This window comes from Cryptomeria japonica, chromosome 2 (assembly GCF_030272615.1).
Source record: "Cryptomeria japonica chromosome 2, Sugi_1.0, whole genome shotgun sequence".
Lineage (NCBI taxonomy): Eukaryota > Viridiplantae > Streptophyta > Pinopsida > Cupressales > Cupressaceae > Cryptomeria > Cryptomeria japonica.
The window spans coordinates 8,240,813-8,260,075 of NC_081406.1; the positions used below are offsets into that span (position 1 = coordinate 8,240,813).

At 36.7% G+C, this 19,263-nt stretch overlaps 1 protein-coding gene across 2 annotated transcripts in view; it reads left to right on the forward strand.

The window, feature by feature from the left end:
- Positions 1-1,970: 1,970 nt before the first annotated feature.
- Positions 1,971-19,263, forward strand: part of LOC131053993 (ABC transporter G family member 34-like) — a 40,001-nt gene continuing 22,708 nt past the window's right edge. The window contains exons 1-2 of one of the 2 annotated variants that reach the window (XR_009107854.2): positions 1,971-2,127; positions 2,718-2,878. Coding sequence is in view for 1 of the 2 variants with exons in the window: in XM_057988555.2 (XP_057844538.2) it covers positions 2,067-2,127 (61 nt within the window). In the remaining variant the exon portion in view is untranslated. The remainder of the gene's footprint in view (positions 2,128-2,717; positions 2,879-19,263) is intronic. The other variant, XM_057988555.2, reaches the window with a different exon arrangement.

Genomic DNA, 19,263 nt, shown 5'->3' on the forward strand with positions numbered 1-19,263 from the left:
ATCTATATTAATCTCTTTATACTTTTCAACTCTCCAATATTTTTTTCTCTCACCACATTAGTGAAATACAAATTAACATTAGCTTCATTATAAAATTCAAAAAAATGTTTTTTTACCTCTTTCCCATTTGCATTTACTTACTTTTCTTCTTCACACTCTTTTACTCTCTCATCATCTTCCACACTCACCACTTTATATGTATGCAAATCAACATCAACTTTATCACAAAATTCAAAAAAAAAAACATTACCTCATTCTCTTCTACCATTACAACACCACCCATAGTTGCAACCTCTTTATTTCATCTAATAAATGAAATGAATGTCTACTTATACATGACTAAATCTCTAAATAGTAAATAATTGTGCATAGTCAACCTAAGATGAAAGTGTAAAAGAGGGTTCATTGGCTAAAATGTTAGATTTGATTTTGCAATTAGGTGGATCAATATTGTCACTTCTTGGATGACCATGTAACTATGAACATGGCCTAGGTTAGATAGCTAGGTTGGGTGAATGTTTAATCAGATTAGATTCTAGATTAGCCTGGATTAATAATAAGAATTAGACAAATATGTCAATTGGATTGGAACCCAATGCACATAATTATTAAGATAAGCAATAAATGTAAAGGTAGTTGCAAAAAAGACTAGATACATATAACCAACCATACAAAAATATATGTCATTTATAACTATTTAAACATGATAAAAGATCGCTTCAAAATCAATGACAGGACAATTGAAAAAATACATCAGAAATGCACTTTTAAATATTGTGACTTTATAGATGACATCTAAGAAGCCAAATACAACAATAATACAAAAAGGTAGTAAAAGGTTTCAATCCAAAGGCTTTAAAATTCAATTAAAACTCTTTGATGGAAGCTTATCAATCTACACACCAGACTAAGGAAACACATTATATATTTTTTGCATTTAATGTCTATCCCATTGTGCAATGTTTTGTGAGTTCCAGTACTTCAAATTTTGTGCATATTTACCTCAATCTAGGTAGTGATGGTTTGAAACCAAACGGCCATAAAATAAGAGATAAAATTTGACCCATGATTGAATCACTCTATTAAAATATCATCCCATCAAATCATATCAAACAATCAATACTAATTTTACACATACTTAAATCGAAAAATAATAAACACAACTAAATAGACACAATTAAAAATATGAATACCCATTCCCTTATATGTGGTCCAAGCCTATGTAATAAATATCTCGTGGTCCTTGGGCCATATCACTGCTAAGAAATTGACAAACCGTCTTTCTGTCACAAATGCTTATATCATTGGTGACTGCACACAACCAAATGGCCATAAAATAAGAGATAAAATTTGACCCATGATTGAATCACTCTATTAAAATATCATCCCATCAAATCATATCAAACAATCAATACTAATTTTACACATACTTAAATCAAAAAATGATAAACACAACTAAATAGACACAATTAAAAATATTAATAGCCATTCCCTTATATGTGGTCCAAGCCTATGTAATAAATATCTCATGGTCCCTGGGCCATATCACTGCTAAGAAATTGACAAACCGTCTTTCTGTCACAAATGCTTATATCATTGCTGACTGCACACAACTATTATCAACCTAACATTTCAACTCTTTTAAAAATCTTTCGTACCTTTTCTTCAAGTCGTTCTCAAATATATGGTGCAAACTTTCAACTGCTATTAAAAGCTTTCGTAGCTTTTATTCAAGTCATTGTCAGCATTTGTATTGTAATAGTTGTTTGGGGGCCAATTTGTCCAATTAATTTGCCGATAGGCAATTCCTTGTGGGGTTGCACCCCCACCGGAATTGTCTCACGTAGTGAAAACATCACTTTCTGTTGCCCCCAAAATTTTCTCGATAAGCTTTCTATGACAGCTCCTATAACGCGTGGTTAGGGTTTACAGTCCAGCTGTGATGGACATTGATGTGGTTGTCTGCATGTCGATTGCATTTTCATTCAGAGGTGTATTGTTGGCAAAGACCCCCTAAACCCATCTACCGGATCAAGATAAGAATCCACTGCTTGATCTACTAAAGAATGAACAGAGTCAAGTTCATATTTGCATTTCCAGTACACTTAAGGCTTTCACGGTGTCTTGGTATGTAACGTTGTCTACAATGTTATAATTTGTTCATGGTAGTTTGTCATTCATTCATTTTTCCTTGTGTAATATGTGCGCTTTTAATTGTATCAATTGGGTTTTTTGGGTTTGTTGTTGAAGAATGCACTTTGATAGCAATCATGTTTTTGTTCCGATTATTGCATAAGTTATCTCTACTATGCTTTTTTGTCACACGACTGGCCTTGATAGAATTTTGACCAATATAGTTTGAATTGTATCATTAGCTTTTTTTATTCCACAATTCCAGATAATTAGTGTAATGCACCATAGATGAGACGTTTTACTTGTTTGGTTGGGAATAGAAAGCACCCTTTCCCTGAACTAAAACAGCCTACGTTATCATTGTTCAAGGCTCTTTACATTAAACTTCTCTATGCTTGATGTCTAGCTTATTGGCATATGAAAGAAAACAGAGAAATGAAATAACCACATATAATCATTTACCTCTTCTAAATTAAGTTATATGGGATATAAAAATTAGAACGTACATCAAAACTATAATAACAGTCATAGTGACATTCAAATTGCTAGAGGTTGTTCTTAGAGATCCCTTCTTTTGTTTGCAGATTTTTTAGGCAAATACTTGTCTTTTTTGCGCTCCATCAAATGGCATTGGGGCTCTTCAAACTCATAGCATCACGTGGTCGGAATATGATCATCTCACAAACATTTGGCTCATTTGCTTTAGTTGTTGTGTTTGTTCTTGGAGGATTTATGATTTCTCGATGTATAGTATACACTTTACAATGTTAAACACATGTGGTTATTTAAATTGAAGAAAATAACTTGTAGCAATCTTGAACTTTTTAACTATGATAGAAATGCTTGATTTTATCGTGTTTCTTCAATAGAGGATGTACCTAGCTGATGGATTTGGGCATATTTGTGCTCCCTACTATCTTACAGCCAAAATGCCCTTGCTGTAAATGAATGTTTTGCTCCCAGATGGAATAAAGTAAGTGAGGGAATCCCTAGATTAATCATTAAAGGCTAGCAAGCATTGGCAACCAATTTAATTTCATTAAAATATTTCACTTACATGCAGTCAAGTAGTGTAGCTATCCCTGCAAAATAGAGAAAAGTTCTAGCAAGGAAATAAAAGCAAAACTTGTAGAGAAAATCAGAAGAACAAATGAAAGCAATTAAACCATTTTCATTATTACAAATTTGTATGGTTACAAATGATATATAGATCATAGGAGCAGAAATTATGCATGAGATGCATGAAATTTCTGAAGATGTAGATTAGTTAAACTGAAATAATGAGGTAGATGGAGTTTAAAACTCTTTAGTTAGCTTACATTCACAATGCATATGCAATTCTTGTTTTCCATAAATCACGGGCAAAACAAGGAGTTTACTGTGCGCTAACACTCCCCCTTAAGTCTAACTAAGGAGAGATATGGGTCTAGGCCAGAGATTACTTTAGTGGTGAATATTCGCCAATGGCGAATTTTTCACGTCGGCCATGTCAGAAATGGCGAATATTTTGTACCATCTTGGTGTGGCCATGTCGCCAGAACATTATCAATTTCCATCAAAGTCACGGCCCGAGTGCCATATTTTTTATGAAATTAAATGTTTCTATGCGATGATTTTGCCAATACAATATATGGTGGACACACGGTAAATTTAATTGTTTCGCCTACACTCTCCGAGGTTGCCTTAATAGATTACCTTAATTCACCTATAGGCATGTGAAGATTTGTTAGCCAGGGGGACCCAATTCACCCGACATCTTGCCGACACGTGTCTCCATTCACCCCAACTTTTGCCAACTATATTGTATTCACCTATTATTTGGACGACCTATAATCGCCTCAAAAATTACATAAGTCGTATTATAGTTACGCGAGATTCGCCAAATATTTGTATACCATATAAAATTCCCGCGGAATTCACCATATAAGGATTGGTAATACATGCAAAGATCAGATCTATCTCAACACAATCTGGTGGGATCTAGGCTCTGAATTTTGATCAATAGCAAAGTTTCAGACCAAGGAAAATCATTGTTGTTGACTGTATTGGCGACTGCTAGTGACCTAAAGCCTAAAGGTGAGCGATCATATTTTTGAAGTGGTATATTATACATTATAGTCTATTATTGCTTCTTCAGCAAATTGATATTTTTTTGGCAGCCTTTATTTCGTTGGAGATGTCAAATAGGAAGAGGGGTAGGAAACTTGAATGTGGGGAAGGCCACGAGAGGCCAACAAAAAGCAGAACGTTGTCTTCTTACTTTGGCATTGGAAAAGATTGTGGTACTGGTGAAAATCAGGAAGGTACATCATCACAAGTACAAGTACAAAATTCGCCACCTGCACCACATGTTGAAGACGACGGCGAACCTGATATCTTAGATCAGGATGATCTTGAAGAAGATTATCTGGTAGATACCCAAGTTAGCCGGAATGATATAATCGACTTGGATGATAATGCCATTGATGATAATGCATGGAAGGGGAAAAGAAAAGCCATATCAAAAAAGGGTGAACCACAATCAAAAGAGGATCAGGAGTGGGATATGTTAGTGAGGAATTTTCAAATTAATTGGGCATCAAAGTATCCATTCATTGAACCAGTGGAGAATCCAATTGAAGGCAAGCCTCCAATAGAATGCAAGTGTAAGATTTACACTCGGAAAAATAAGAAGGAAATTAGGTTGCAGCTAAAATTTGACACCATAGAAAAGCATATAGGTAAAGTTTATGAAAAAAAAATGATAGACGGGGTTGAAAAATCAATGATAAGATGGAAAACAAAGGATGAATGTAAGCATGTGAGGAATGCCAAAGAGTATTATTTTCATGAGAAATTACAGACGAAGCCTGCTGAAGTTAAAGGTTCTATTGAAGCTATTTTTGGAAAAGCAATGCAAATAGAACAACTGGGAAAAGTTGTTCAGTTAAGCATTGTTTTTCATATTTTGAGCAGAGGGTGTGCTATGACAAATTTCCCATCAATTAGTGGTTTATTACACTTTTTTGAAAGTTCCTAACTATCCTAATAGACAATGGTCAGTAAACAGTGGATGGGAATGGGCAAGTTGTCTTGCTGAGGTTGAAAAAGAAGATGTATAGGAAAAAATAAGAGAGTCAAACTTCATTGCTTTTTCTTTAGATGAAGTTACGGCAGTAGACAATACTTCATGGGTATGCATGCATTGTTATATTGTAGAGAATCATACCCGCCAACCTCATCTACTATCCATTGCTAAAATGAAGGAGAGTACGACAGCAAAAAAATTATTTCAACTAGTAAAGAGAAGTTTAATTGAATATGGAGGTATGGATGACATGACAGTAGCCAAAAAATTGGTTTGTGTTGGAGTAGATGGAGCTTCAGTAATGCAAGGTCAAAGGAATGGTCTTTGTACAAAGATTGAAACTTCATTTGCACCGTACATTACTGCAATTCACCGCATGGCTCACAGGATGAATCTAGCTTTTGGAATTGTGAGCAAGTTTGCTTCGGTTAAAAAAATTGAAATTTTAATCAAAGAGCTCTACTCACACTTCTGTCGAAGTCCCAAGCGATTTATGGAATTTCACCACTTTGCTGATGGATTAATTGATGGGAACAAGCTTCTCAAGGATAATGATACCAGATGGATCTCTTTGGATGGTCCAGTGCATCGAGTGTTTTTAGAATATCCATCCTTGATTGTACTATTTCACACAACTCACGACAAATCAGATCAACCGAAATTTCATGAAATTCTTGGCAGGTTAAGTAATTTAGAGACACTCTTAACTTTAGTAGCTCTTCTGCCCATGCTAGAGGAAATGAGGAATATTATGAAGGCTGCCCAAAAAAGAGCTCTGTATATTGCAGAATATGCTACGCCATGTAAGATGACATGCATGACTCTCGACAATCTCTATTGAAATCAACCAACACTATCTGATGAAAAATTTGTTAAGTGGTGGACACTCATAGATTTGAACAATCCTGATAACTTTTTACAAATCAGTGCAGACGGGGAGGTATGTGCCAATGTATGAAGAGTTGAGATACCAATGCACTTCTATGCCACGATCGACCCCGAGGAACCAGGAAAGCACCCCAAGAAGAAACTAGCAAGAGTTACAAAGGAAGATTTTGACAAGATTGTTGAGACTGTAACTACTTCTGTGAAGAAAATTGCATATGATCTTTCCTCAGAAATTAGAAGCATATTCCCTCCTGACAACCTACTCGAAGCCATGTCTATTGTGTTTCCTCATTATTGGAGCCTCAATAGTGCATTTGATTTTCGAAGTAAGCTACTGACTTTGGTAAAATAATTTTGCATATCCAGAGAATTTAATGGAGTAACTATAAATGGAATATTAGATGAAACTCATCTTCGAGAGCAATCATCTTGTTTTACATACACTATGAATGTACAATATGCCAAAATGGAGAACCCCTGCGAAGAGGGATCAATAACAAGGCTTTGGAAATATATAGCTGAGAACGCATCCTTGCATGATTCAATGCTAGAATATGTGAAGCTTTTTGATTTATGTCTTACCATGATATTGGGTTCGGTGGAAGATGAGAGAGCTTTCAGTGCTTTGGGGTTCCTAAAATCAAAGATAAGAAACAAACTAGACAAAAATTTGGAAAATTGCTTGAGGCTCTATACATCTAGGTATGATGTCCACACTTTTCCTTATGATAGGGCACAGCAAATCTGGAGGTCCAAATGTGAAAGAAGAGGTTTGGGCAACACTTCAGACCAAAGTGCTAGTGGGACTACTAGACCTACTGGTAGCATTGAGATGCAGTTCGGGGAAGATATACAGACTCAGACTTAGAGTAAAGAAACCACAGACAAGAATCAAGAAAGCATTGAATTTGATGAGGATGAATGGCAACTGTAAGAGATTGGTATTTATTAACCTTATTAATGTATCTCATCATCCATATTACAAAAGCATATTAGTTTTTGCAATTAGAATTTAATATTGATTTGTAATTGTATTTTTCAACTTTCTATTTCCAGATTTAAAATAGCATAATAATAAAAAAACCATAATGTGTTTATTGATACAGAGATGTTTATTGTTTATTTATACATGTTTGAGTCTCAAATCTATGTGATACATTTCAAAACCATATGATACAATTCATTCAATAGTAATACACCAATCTGTGTGATTCTCCATGCCAATTGCAAAAGTGAATACAAAGTTTCAGAACCCTTTGCAAATGACCCTGAATTCCCTTTTATAGAAACAAGAGAGCAACAACAACTCCTATGTGATTCTCCAATGTCCATGCAAAAGTGAATACAAAGTTTCAGAACCCTTTGCAAAATTGCAAATGACCCTAAATTCCCTTTTATAGAAATAAGGGAGCAACAACAACTTCAGGTCGAATTGCAAGTTTGCAACATGTGAACAGTGAACATCAAAATCACAAACTCAACACATATTTATATGGCCAGCACAGGCCGTATTAGCAATTTAACATCTGCTACATGTTTGATGTCTCCTGTTCAAAAAATAGAGTTCAAAATTAAAAATTAATTCACGCCATGACAAATTAAACATAGATAATAGCAGTGCCTAAAACCTACTAATCAGAAATAGAGAAATGCATAAATGTTAAAGCAAGGGAGAATTTGAGAATACAAATTTACTAGCTAAAGTTTTGCACTGTGCATCATAGATTCATAGGCTGGATTAGCAAAATCGCAATAGCGAGTGCTATTTTTTTCCTATTCATAAAATAGATTCATAGGCTGGATTAGCAAAATAGCAATAGCGAGTGCATCATAGATTCATAGGCTAGATTAGCAAAATAGCAAACAGAAAAAACATAAAACCTTGAAATTAAGAATAAAAGAAGAAAATTGTGCAATACATACTATGATTCTTAAGAATTCTATGCCAGTTTTTGTAGGGTGCTCCACTCTTCGTCTAATGGAAGGTCAATATTCTATAAATTATGGAAAGTCAACTCCAACTTCGTCAACATTCCATATTTAGAAGATTTACTTGACATCACTGTTTCATCCAATACCGAATTTAGAGTTGTAAATGGTTGGATGAATTCCAGAAAGCTTTTGGGAGTTGTGTCCTTTGGAAGCAAGTCTAAATCAGACTTCATTTTTATCTCCATGATTTTTTTGTAAGCTTCTTCTCCAATGAATTTATTTTCTGTGTCAACAGGCTTAGGCAAACCAAGTTTAATCAAATTATTTTTCTTTTCTTGCAGCTTCATTATCTTTTTTCCACAACTGTCCATAACTTCCGATGTTTCCCTTAGCTTCTGGCATTTTTGAATGATAGATGATGTCTTAACTGTGGCATCAATGCGGCTCTTAATTCCCTTGGATGCCAAGTAGCTATCACTGGAACTGTAGACTACTTTTAGAATCTTTTTTGCCATTTCCTCTTTTGAATAAACATGTGTGCTCTTCTCATAGTGCACTTTGATTTTTAAAAAAAATTGTCTCATACTTTTAGTCATTTGAAACCATTCACACAACTTCTCACTCCTCTGCATTATTTGCCGCCAAATATTTTCTTGTATATACTTCGTTGTATTTTTCATATTATCTTTCAATCTATCCTCCAAAGTTTTTATTTTATCATTTGCATTGTGCAGGTCTTCTTTCATTTGTGCACATTTTTTTCTTTCTTCCTCTACTTCCTCTTGCAAATGTTTTTCTTTTTCCTTCCCATGATCCAATAGGTCCTGTAATTTTCTCATTTTGGCGGCAGCAGACTCATAACTTCTGTATAATTTTTGAAAATTGGCTTTTTCCTCAACAATTTTATTACTGCTTTTAGCCAGTTTTTCTGTCAGGTCCTTCAATTCTGCATCGTTCTTCTCCTGCTTTGCAATTTCTACTGCAAAGCCAAAAAAAATTATCTTTTTTTGTAAATCATTGCACTTGCTATCTGCTACTTTCCTCCTTGATTTTTCATTTTCCAGGTCTACCTATAACTTTTCTATTTGTTTCTCCAGTTTATTTTTTCTCTCTCCACCTTTAGCAGTGAAGTGTAGACCACTTCGTTAGTCCTTTTTGACACACTAATTTTGTCCACATTATGTACTTTGGAAAAATCCATTTGGAGGGTGCTAACTTGAAATTGAGAGGGATCTATCTGACTATGTGGTGGATTTTTATCTTTAGATGGGCCCAGGGATATAACAACCATGAACTCCATCATATCTTTCTGTGGGTCATATGTTGGAAATACCCTATTCCTTGCAGGTTGTTCGTTTACAACTTCAGACACGGAATTCCTATGAAATGCTTTCTTTTTTTCTTTATTTGCTTTTGTTGTGTGTTCATATTTTTCATAGGAATCATGAAATTGAAAATCTGGGCTTGTTGAAGCAATTGAATGTTTGAAAGGTGACATAGGAATACCATAGGCTCCAGTTCCACTTATTCTTGTGGTTTTAACTAATGCTTGACCAGGATTACCAACAACAGTTCCTGATGCTGTCCCACTCCCACTGACACTTTCATGTGTAGTTTTCATAGTTTTTTGAGGTGTGTGATCTGAAGTTACAAATGATTGATTTGTAGTGTCAGTGGCACTTTATATAAGATTCTCAATAGTATGAGATTGAGTATCTACCTCTAGTGGCCTTTTGCGAGAGATATTTTGTTTTTTCCCTTGTCCAACACCAAGACAACTAGTATCAGTAGTAGTACCCATGCCAACATCACCAATCATAGCGACACTTGACTGAACAATAATAGGAATACTATCCCCAGATTCCCCACCAGTGGCAGTGGCACTTGATTCACCACCAATGGGAATACCTTGATGTGGTGGTGGTTGTGGATTTGAACCTGAAACAAATGTAGGTGGACCCTGAGGGTAATGAGTAGTACCTATCCCTGATGAATCTGAAGAATCATGTCCAATAACTGGTCTATAAGGACCTTTTGATTTTGACCCTGATGGAATTTGTACCTGAAGTGGATACCAAATGCCCTCTCCTCTGGGACCTAGACCACCACCTTCAAATCCCATTTTTTCCACAATGCTTGCCCCTTTGATATATTTCTCTTTCATTGCCTCATTGACTGCACCTAATATTTTAGGGACTGTAGTAGTTGTTTGAGTGGGCTCAACCTCAAGCTCATACTGATTAACATCTTCACTCCTATCATATGATGTTGTGGGATGCTCCATATTCCACAATTTTCTAAACTCTGTATCCTCGTCAATGCTCTCAAATTCTGCACTTGTTTTTGGTTCACCGAGATTCCTCCTCATAGTCCAAAAATCATTTATTTTGGTTTGAGTCCAATAATTCTCTTTACATTCATGTAGAATTGATTTGGGAATAGTTTTCTTAGATGGATTAGCAGATTTTAGGTAGAAATTGTAGGACCTCCTATTTTGGATGTCTGGCCCCCCTCCATAATTTGTGATGAAATTTTTTCTGCTGAAATGTTATTGTCAGCTACAATTTTCTCCATCTCTTTTTTAACCTCATCCTAGGAGTCCTTGTTTCTAAACTTTTCTAGCAATGGTTTACTTTCATGTTGATATAATGCTGAAGAGTTCCCATTTTTCTTAAGCCTTTCTTGAACTACACCGATTGGATAATACTGCCAGAGACCCTCATCACCAAAGTTAAAAACTGTCAAGAAATCATGTGCCACAATGAATGCTTTTCTCTCAAATGTGAACCCTCCACATGAGAAAGGCAAAGAAGGAAATATGCTCTTCTTTTGCTAACCATGGAAGTGCCTATCTATGCTCTCCAATTGTCGTACATACTCTAATGCAAATACCCTCTCTGTCACATGTATTAGAAGTCTGTATGGTTTTACTACCGATCCATAAAACCTTCTTGTTCTTGTTGTGGAGGCACATAATGTTGAAATTGATGTTGTCTCCTTTCTTGTAATTGTTTCATCATCTCTATTTGGGAGAGGAGAGCTGGTATGTCTGATCGTTCAAGAAGAGATCTTACATTAATTGGCTCAAAATTTTGACCTGGAAATTTTTGAAACATTTTGGACATTTGAGATCTTATCTTCTCACTGTTTATCACTTTTTGCTCCAATATCTCCTTTTCTCGAGCTAGTTTCTCCTCTAGTTTTTGTATTTGGACATTTAAATCATCATGATAAGTTTGACCAATGTTGCTTTGTTGTTGGGTTGAATAGAATTGTGATTGCATTGTCGGTTGATATGTCAAACTTTGTTGCATCATTGGTGCTTGGAACCTTGTTTCAATAGACATGTCACTATGCAAATGCAATATTTTTGGAATTTTTCAAGGATAATATATGATATGCAACTAAATGCAAACTAAATAAATGAAAATGCAATCTATGTTTTTGGTTGTTTTTGAAGATTTTGACAAACTTTTGAAATGCAAATCTAAAAGAGACCCTTAGAATATTGAAATGACATCTAGACCTCAAAGGACAAAAGGACTTAATTGACAAAGGATAAGATGACAATGTCTCCCCTATATGTTTGGATACTAAGCTAGGTTTGACGAAATGATATTGATGACAAAAGGACAAAGGACTTTGATAAGGTCTAGACCTCTTAACAATGACTTAGGGTTTATCAAAGATTTGGATTGCTTAAGTATGACAAGACCTAGGTTTTGAGACTATATGTGAAAGGATAATTAATATGTATATGATCTTAATATGATATGACAATGACTTAGGTTTAATGAAGAGACTTTGGATATGCAAATGCCGATGTATGACAATGTCAACCTAAGATGAAACCTAAGGTGTAATTATGAAATGATATTACTCTTATGCAAGAGGACATATGCAAATGATCTTATTATGATATGACAATGACTTAGGTTTAATGAAGAGACTTTGGATATGCAAATGCCGATGTATGACAATGTCCACCTAAGATGAAACCTAGGGTTTAATTATGAAATGATATTACTCTTATGCAAGAGCACATATGCAAATGGATGACTTTTATTGATATGCAAAAGAAGTATGACTTAGGTGAAACCTAACCTTGATACTTGACAATGACTTTGAAAAATGCAACCTAGGATGAACCTAAATGCAAGTGACATGAATGTTAAGACAAGATTTGGAACAATGTTTGACAACCATGTTTTAGGAAGATGATCTTTGAATCTTGTTGAATTTTTGTTGGATGAATGTCTCTTGTGTTTAATCTTGTTTTGATCAATGTGTTTGTTCTTGAAATGGTATTCAACTTTTGACAATCAAAGAATACAAGATATTGCAACTTAGACTCAAGACAATCATGCTCATTTCCACATTTCTTATGGTAGGCAAAGACATTAGGTACTTGAGAGGTAGACTCATTATGGGATTCAAGGAGAATACATAGATGCTTGACCCCACGGGCTCCCCTCCACGGCACTCACTTCTCAGGGCAGCTAAGCATCAGTCCCCATGGAATCTCCCCATGGCGAACTTAGTATCTCTTCCAAGTATCCGAATTTGTCCTTCTCAAGTAGCTAGAAGGGTTTTTGGCCTCTAAAAACAAGGTATGTAGTAAGGATTTCTGTTAAGCATTACTCCTTGATGTCATGAAAACATGATTGAGACATTAAGCCCATCAAGATACCAAACAAATGTAGTCGCGCAAGCACGATTTAGACCAAGAGGCCCTACTTAGATGTTGAAAATGATAAAGAGTTTCAAGGGGCATCACTTCCCAAGTAACTGCAATTCCCACGTAACACTTCCTTCAAAGCTTTCGCCCATCAGGTATTTTTTTATAGTGAGTTAGAATGCCAAGGAATTCTAGCCGTACTCACTTTGGGTCGTTCCCTTCTCACGATTATCACCTGCTTGCTAAAGCAAAGTGGTCGGGAAGGCAGGCCCTCTAATGGAAACAAACAATCAACAAGACAAGCATGGTATTGAAGATCTGGATTTCTGATCACCCTATGAAGGATGAGAGCATACTCTCCTACTCCAATGTCATACTTAGAAAACAAAGCAAACAAGGGTTCATTCCCAACCTATTTAAAAAAATCACTAAGTGCCTAATTAGAAAACTCAAACACACAATTTGGTTGTTTCTCCAAGGCAACCTGCAAAACACATGTCAGAAGTTTGATTTATAGTCTTTGACCATCGAATCTGCATAACACACGTTAGTAATTTGATTTTTAGTCTTTGTCATGCGTAAGCCAAGATCCTGCACAAATAATCAGTACCAAAATCCAAAACACAGAAAACAGAATGCAAAAACATCAAAAATTTCAAGTAAACTGCATTTTTTTACCCTCTGATCTGGACTTTACACAAGCGCAGAAGACAGGACACAAGCGCAGGTTGTCAAACACAAGCGCAAGATGTCTTGACACAGGTGCAAGACTCTTCAACATAGGCGCAAGATGCTTTACACAGGCGCAGGATGTGTCCAGAATGCACTGCACGGCCCTGTTTTTGAGTTTTGACCTGCAAATCAGCTTAGAAGCACTCCAAAACACAGTAAGATGGTTAGAAGGTTAGTATTCACGTCGGGTTCACCATTTAATGTACGCATAAGAAATTAGGAATCATCACAAGATAAGTAGATCAAATCAAAACATAAGACCTGATAGCTCAATCAAAGAAATACTCATTGCAATGAACCTAATCACAATGCACATTCAATAGAGGTATGAAAATGAAGCATTCAAAAGAAAACATTATGCAAACCAGATTCAAGATTGAATACTCCTTCCATGCGGCTCCATTGTTGTTCTTTCCTCTTCAATGGGTTTGTGGATCTCACCTACAAGTGCTCTCACAATTGAAAGCAAAAAAGCTCAAGAGTACTAGAACTAAAATTTGATAGTTTGACAGCAATTCGAATTTCGAGAAGTAATTGAAGGGGTTGATTGAAGAAAAATTATCCAATTTATAGAGAAATTGGAGAAGTGACAAGATTGGCATGATGCAATTCAAATGGAAATTGCAAATCAATATGTTAATTATGACAAATTATGCAAATTATGCACTTTCCATGCACAATTTTGATTGATTGATTATGACACATTTCATGTCAAAATTGATTGATTAATCAATTATGACAATTTCATGACAAATTGAAATGCCACTCCCATAGAATTAGGAGATGAAATAGGAGGGAAAAAGAATTAGAAATTTGAAAATTAGGAAATTGAAATTGATGACCAATTAGGAAATTGGAATTAGAAATTGATGAAAAATAGGATTTAGGAAAATTAGTGAATTAATTAATAATTTTTCATTTATTAATCAATTCACAAAGAGGAATAATTAGCCAATTAAATAAAGATTTAATTGTAATAAGAAGACTTAGGATTAATAAATAATTTAGTAATCCTAGAGGAAGAAATGGCAAATTAGGTTAAATGACCAACTCATAAAACCCTAGAAGACGAATTAGAAATGCGAAAATGACAATTAGGTCTTGATTAAAGATAATTAATGTCATGATTTGATTTCGATAAATGACCAATGCGACAAAATGATTGAGAAAATGCGCCAATTGACGAGGAACAATAACAAATTGATCCAAATTGACATAATTGAGATAGACAATGATCGATAGCAAAATTGATTGCAAAATGACAAAATTGACGAAATAGATTGCAAGATGACAAGATTAGACATGACCACGATCAATGACAAATTGATCGTAAAACGGCAAGTATTGAAGGATTGATGATAAATCGACAAGATTGATAAGAGGACAACGATCGATGACAAATTGATCGTAAGATTGACAGGATCGATAAGAGGACAAAACCCTAATTAGGATTGACGATGTCCAAAATGATGAGATTGATGATAAGATTGATAAGATTGACAGGAGGACAAAACCCTAATTAGGATTGACGATGTCCAAAATGATGACAAATGAATACGCACATTGATGCGACAGGATAAAATTGATCAAAATCATGACTGGATAATGTTGTCGAGAAGACCAAATTTGAGGACGAGATGATTGAATAATGTAGAAAAATGACTCGATGTTCGCAAATGATAAAGACCAAGTGCGTGACATAGGAGAAATGTTAATGCGACGCAAAAACCTAAAATGAGGCAATGCGCAATTGTTAAAGTATGACCTTGCAAGCGTTGACCATTTTTGGGTGTCTACATTTTGCCCCTCTTTGAGACAATGCGATTCTGAGCGTTGTTTCAAAGAACAATAACAAAAATGCCCCAGACAATAATAATGACATATGCATGCCCCCTCGAGGAATTGGCCGGAAACATGCGGAAAAGAGGCCAATTGATCGATAAAAAATGATAGGATCGAACGGACTAAAAATCGGAGATCAGATGCATGAAGGACAATCAATTTAAGGTGCACAAGACCGCGACCAACATAAGATGGAGAAGACGCACGTCCATCTATGCAATGACAAAGAGCTATAAATGGGACCAAGAGGGTGAAAATGACTCATTTGCACTAGCTAAAGAGGAGGATTTGTTGCTCTGGACAAGAACACTTGCAGATAGATGGCGAACATTCCAATGGTGGGTCACCTTGGAGAACGTGTACGCACATTCAGATGACCGGAGGATGCAGGAGCAGCGGTATGTATCGCAAAAACCCATGTTTTTGATTTCATGAATTTTGATGGCTTACGGGACATTGCGGGACCCACAGGAGGCACCAAAATGGACATCTGCGCTTGTGTCATCTAAACCTGTGCTTGTGTAGGATGTTCTGCGCTTGTGTAGGAAGACACAAGCGCAATTCACCTGACACAAGCGCAATTTATCTTACACAAGCGCAAGAGTTGAAAAATGACTCACTTTTGATTGGAAATGGCATGCAAATGACCTGACAAGGGGGGGAATGGGTAGGATAGGCCAATGTAGATGAAAAACACCCAAATTTGGACATGAAAATGAGGAAATGCAACCCATAGGAGCACACCCTAAAACTGACAAAATGATGCCTCGATTGTGATGCAGAGTCGACAATATCCATTGATCGCACGAGAGAATCGACCGGACTGTTTCATGCTACGACATAGACTCAGGAGCATAGAGAGAGACACATTAGCTGGACTGGGATTGTATTACATCACATATATGCCCGAGATTAGGGAAAACACAGGATTGCTTACCGCATTGGCAGAGCGATGGCATTCGGAGACTTCCTCATTCCATTTGGCGACTGGCGAGGCGACAGTGACTCTAGAGGATGTATGGCGCATCCTCCGCATTCCTATACATGGGGAGATGATAGAGTACGACCCAGTGACAGGGAGAGACGCGTTATGCAGACTGTTTGAGTGTGACGCAGAGGATCTAGACATTGTCGAGAGGGAGATTCGGTGGGAGACTATGGCAGCCGAGTATGAGCAGCGATGTGTGGTGAGGACGATGAGGAGCCAGACACAGCGGATCAGGAGACTTTGCAGGATATTCCCATAGAGCCAGAGATAGCTAGGACAAAGGAGATAGACATGTATAGGGCTACCATAGCGAGCCAGCAGGATTATATTGCGATATTGGAGAGACAGCATGAGCAGTTCAGAGCGGAGATAGCCAGACTCACAGAGGCTCGGGATACAGCCATAGTTCAGGCACAGCGAGAGGGACAGAGAGTCGCTGAGTTCATTGGGTCGATTAGGGATGCCAGTGCACGGGAGATGGCACAGATGCTGGTAGAGACCGGCGAGGAGAGACTGTACTGGAGGACACTATATGAGGGTGCAGTTCCACCGGAGCGGAGAGCACCTTCATATCAGGCACGATCGAGGACAGAGAGTAGGTCACGCTCTCGGAGGTCATTGAGCAGCATAGGAGGGAGTGGACCGATGAGACCACCGCAGCCAGGACCAGGACCAGGTACATCATCTGCGAGACATGGCAGGGATGAGGAGGACAGAGGGAGCACCCAGTGACAGAGGCACGTGCTCCATATGACAGACAGTGGACATTATGTAGTTTGACATTATGTAGTCAGCCTGCGGGCCATACTTAGGACAGACAGTCCAATTTTGTACTCCGACATTATTATGATATGTGATATGATATGCATCGATATGATGGATGCAATATGTTATGACTGATGTAGTGATTTTGCTATGTATGGATGACTTATGCACTGGTTTATGAACATGTATGGATGCATTGTATGTACTTTGGATGTATTTATAATATGAAATGTATAAAATGCGTGATGTAATATGTGATGGAATGCAAATGTATTGACCAAATGTATGCAGGACACAATATGGTTTTGGATATCGGAGCACTAGACCGAACTGACTATCCGACCGGACGGAAGAAGTGTTAGTAAGAAGAAATAAGACAGGGGACAATTAGAGATGATGAAAATTTGCTTTCAATAATGCACTTTGTAGGTGAGAACCTTTATTTTTATTTAGCAAAATGGATGCGTAGCATCATGGCATTGAAGGCCAGAGCTGAAATGCAACCCGATTTGCAAAAGACAGACACATCACAGACAAACGACAATCATAATCAAAAAAGAAAAGGATCATGAGCCATCCCGGTTACTCTAAATCACTCAGTGACATCATCGAGCAACATAGGGACATGATCGAAGCCAAAGATAAATCAATAAAAAGAGAAGACTCACAAATTCAAGCCAATCAAACAAACATCTTGATCTTCATTGTCAAAAGTTGAACGTGCTGATAGGACGATCATGCTGTCTGGTTTCAGGAAATGCGGTACCCCCGTCTAAGACAGGACACAGTCTGGTTTCGAGTATACCACACCCTATATAAGACCCATGATAATGTGACAAGGAAAAATGATATCGATGCTGATATTCGATTGAGATGACAATTGTGATCAGGTTGAATGTTTGGTTTGGATTGAAAAAGTTCATCTGTTAAAGCATGATTTCATTAAAGCATAGCGTATGATTGCGAATGTCATTGGAGGAATGCTCAGTGATCTGTCGATGCACAAAAGGGATAATTATTGCAAAAATGCATGTTTTTGGTTTTTTGGAGGTTTACAATTTTTTTTTTTCAGGACTTTATTTGATTTTTAGAATTTTTTCAGGACATTTTTCGATTTTTATGGATTTCTTCAGGACATTTTTTGATTTTTAGAATTTTTTTTTTTCAGGACTTTTTTCAATTTTTATGATCTTATTTCAGGTCATTTTTCAATTTTTTATGGATTTATTTCAGGACATTTTTCAATTTTTTATGGATTTATTTCAGGACATTTTTCAATTTTTTTTGGATTTTTTTCAAATTTTGCCCCCAGTGTCTAGCAAGGCAAGGAATATGACAGGTGAATAAATAGGCTTGCTGAAATGATGGTGGATAGAGGGAAAACACAGGCCTTTTATTATGGAGACAATACGGATGCAATTTCCAAGGGCTATGGCGTGATGGGACAAGAGACTAGATATGACAATGTAAAGCAGTGACATGGCATGAGGGACATGTCAAGAGGTGTTTGAAAAATATGTTTTGCATTTCATGTCCTTATGTTAGATCAAGATCAAGGGACAAAAAGAGTGTATGGATAGCGATAAGATATGGATAGGATAAGCAAGACCAAGAATGGATAAGGGACAGGGACTGAAGGTCGGGATTGGCTAAGGGATAGTGGTAGAAAGTTGCAATAAGGTAGGGAATATGGATGAAAGGTTGTAATAAGCAAATGGATAAAGACCAAAAGCTATGATAGACTAAAAGCTGCAAACAAGATGCGTGATGCTCATGAAGATCGTCAGCCTTGTCAAGATCAAAGGTGGAAAGGAAAACTGGACATGAGTGACAATAGGACATGAAGGGTAATGACAGGGGTTCGATAGGATAATGGAACAATGAAGGACAAAAGGATATGAAGGAGGAAACCTGCCCCCAAGTGTGGTGTGCAAGAAGTTCATAAATTACGCATGATGCCTGTTTGCCAGGTTTTCATCATGGTACTTGCCCAAAGCGCCTGTTTGCCAGGTTTTCACCAGTGGACGAATTATTTTTCTTTATTTTTTTTCTTTTTCTTTTGTCTTTTTTTTTTTTTTTTCAATTTTTTTTTGATTTTTGACTTTTTCAATAGAAGACGGACACATGATAGGGGATGGAAGAAGGACTCGAGCGTCTTTTTGGTTGGATAGTAGCCTTAAAAAATTGGACCATGACCTTTAAAAGTATGCTCAAAGATGTTGGTAGGATAAGGACATG